The sequence below is a fragment of the Macrotis lagotis genome, chromosome 2 (genome assembly GCF_037893015.1).
Source record: "Macrotis lagotis isolate mMagLag1 chromosome 2, bilby.v1.9.chrom.fasta, whole genome shotgun sequence".
Taxonomy (NCBI): Eukaryota; Metazoa; Chordata; class Mammalia; order Peramelemorphia; family Peramelidae; genus Macrotis; species Macrotis lagotis.
The window spans coordinates 237063779-237066791 of record NC_133659.1 but is presented as its reverse complement, the minus strand read 5'-3'; the positions used below and the strand labels follow the sequence as shown (position 1 = coordinate 237066791).

Below are 3013 nucleotides of genomic sequence, written 5' to 3'. Positions count from 1 at the left end.
TTATACTCAGGCATTGAATAGTCATCATAAATCTTAATAAATATTTACATTCATATGAAGCTTTAGATATATTATTTCTTTTAATACTCAAAATAGCCTTTGAGGTGAATGGTACTCAATTGAATTTGTGATTTCATAGATCTTTTCATGCCTGCCTACCTTGTGGACTTCCCCAAGACTAATCTAGGAGGCCAGAGGTCCTGGTGGTGAGAAATGGTCAGTGTGTCCAGATGTTGACAAGCTTGGGTCCTTCTTGTTTATTGGACAGTCTAGAAGTCTGGTCTAGACCCTTGTTAAGATGTTGATTGGATTATCAATCTCTGCTGGGCAAGAAAGGATGGAGGTTGATTGAGTCTTTGACCCTAGGCAATTCTAGAAGGTTAGGTGACCCAAAAGTGAGGAGTCAGTTCAGGTGCAAGATTGTTGTACCATTTATAGATGCTATAAACAAAGGCCTGAGTCAGGAAATCATACATGTATGAAAAACAACAAGCAATCCCATTTGGTTGGAATATATGTTTCTTATAGTAAAGTTATGAAGGATATAGAAAGGAAATTATGTTGGTCTACATTATTTAAGACATTTAATGCTAAGAGAAAGATTCTGAATTTAGTAGGCAAAGAAGAATCATTGCACATAGAAGCAGCATAATAAGACAATACTGAAATATGAAATCTCATAACCTGAGTCTTAGAATTACTTTGTGACCTTGAGCATAGCATAGCCCTTTCACCTTTCTAAGCTTCAACTTCCTTTCCTAAAATGAAGCAATATTAACTGTCTTGGTACCTAACACTTTGAGTGGATTCTTGGTGATAAACTCTTAAGAAGACAGAGAAAAGAACAGCATAGCATAGGCAGGCATGGATGAGTTATAATTTCCACCCTTGAAAGGATCTATGAAGTGACAAATACATTTGAGTACTATACACCTCAAAGGATATTTTGAGTATCAAAAGAGTTAATGTATTAAAAGTTCCATATGAATGTAAATATTAATTAAGAAAGATTTAAGATGATATCCAATGCCTGAGTATAATCCCTTGACAATTATAGGTATTTAAAAATGTTTTTTTGAATTGAGGTTTATTTCCATGATACCTGATGAGTGTAAAAAAAGTAGACCTTTATCCTTTAGATAAATGCAATGTTGTTTTTTTTATACTAAGTTAACTGAATTGGCCAGTAATTTCAGCAGTACATAGCACATTCTTGTAAAATACTACAGTTTTGAATCCCTAGTGAGCAAGCAGAGAAATCTTTGTGATAAGATTGTCTTGATGTTATGCTAATGCTAATGTATAAATGGAATGATTGGAACAACCAAAGGAAATAACAAGTATTTTATCAATTGTCAACAAATAAAATCCTCAAGCTATTTATTCCCTTGTTATACTCAACTATTTTTCAGGTGGAATAATGAGGAGAGGGAATGAGACATCAATGGAAGATTTCATTCTCCTGGGACTCTTCCCTGAGTTTAGTCATTCTGGCATTTTAATTTTGATTCTCCTCCTGATCTATATAACTGCCTTTATAGGAAATGCACTCCTTATTATCTTAATATGGGGAGATTCTCGGCTACATACTCCGATGTACATCCTACTTAGTCAGCTGTCCCTAATTGATTTGACCTTAACTTCCACCATAGTACCTAAGATGGCAGCTAACTTTTATTCTGGAACAAAAACTATTTCTTGGATTGGTTGTGGTACCCAGAGCTTCTTCTTTTTGACATTAGGGATGTCAGAATGTCTTCTTCTAACTCTCATGGCTTATGATCGCTATGTGGCTGTCTGCAACCCACTCCATTATCACATAATCATGAACTTCAGAGTTTGTCTTCAGATGGCAATTGGATGTTGGGTTGGAGGATCTCTAAGCTCTCTAGTCCACACAGTCTACCCTATGCATTTCTCTATCTGTGGTTCCCGGGAAATTCACCATTTCTTTTGCGAGGTACCAGTCATCCTGAAGCTCTCTTGTGAAGACACTTCCATCTATGAATTGGTGGTGATGGTGACAAGTATAGTGTTGCTTGTTGTGCCTTTTAGTCTCATTACAGCTTCTTACACTGCCATCTTCATCACTGTCTTCCAGATGAACTCTGTGAAGGGGAGGAGGAAAGTCCTGGCCACCTGCTCCTCCCACCTAACTGTAGTGAGTCTCTTTTTTGCACCAAACATCTTTATCTATATGACTCTCAGTTCTTCCCATAGTCCTGAGCAAGATCAGGCTCTCTCTGTTTTTAGCAACATCCTTACTCCTATGTTGAACCCTGTCATCTACAGTCTGAGGAACAAAGAGGTGGTGGCAGCTCTGAAAAAAGTTATGGGGAAGTGCCCATCCTCACGATAAGAAACAAAAAAACAAAAAAAATGTAGTTAGGAAAAATGGACATATATGTTGTAATTATGAATATCACATTTTAGGAAGTTAAAGCTGGAGAATATAAAGGGGACAAGGATGAGAAAAGAATTTTATTTCAAATGAGGAGGAGCTGAATCAATTAATTTAGCCTGGAGAAGAATTGAGAGTATGTGAAATCTTTATTAAACACTAAAAATTTTATCTGATGAGCATGAAGTACTTCAGTCATTTTAATTTGCCTTTCTTTTTTTTTTTTTAGGTTTTTGCAGGGCAAATGGGGTTAAGTGGCTTGCCCAAGGCCACACAGCTAGGTAATTACTAAGTGTCTGAGATCGGATTTGAACCCAGGTACTCCAGGGCTGGTGCTTTATCCACTGCACCACCTAGCCGCCCCGAATTTGCCTTTCTCTAATTAATAATGATTGAGAGCATTTGTTTTGGTATTTTCAGTTACTATTGAAAATGTCTATTCATATCCTTTTATAATTTATCAAATAAGTAATGGTTCTGATTCTTGTAAATTTGACTCAATTTTCTCTATATTTGAGAAATGAGACCTTATCAGGCAGACTTGATTTCTTCCCAATTTCCTGTCTTTCTTGTTTATGCAAATATTTTTCAATTTTACATAACCAAAATTGT

At 36.1% G+C, this 3013-nt stretch overlaps 1 protein-coding gene across 1 annotated transcript; it reads left to right on the top strand.

The window, feature by feature from the left end:
• The first annotated feature begins 1420 nt into the window (after positions 1–1420).
• LOC141512114 (olfactory receptor 2T27-like) lies at positions 1421–2359 on the top strand. Its single transcript, XM_074220985.1, has one exon. The coding sequence runs from the start codon at positions 1421–1423 to the stop codon at positions 2357–2359; it is 939 nt and encodes a 312-aa protein (XP_074077086.1).
• The last annotated feature ends 654 nt before the right edge of the window (positions 2360–3013 follow it).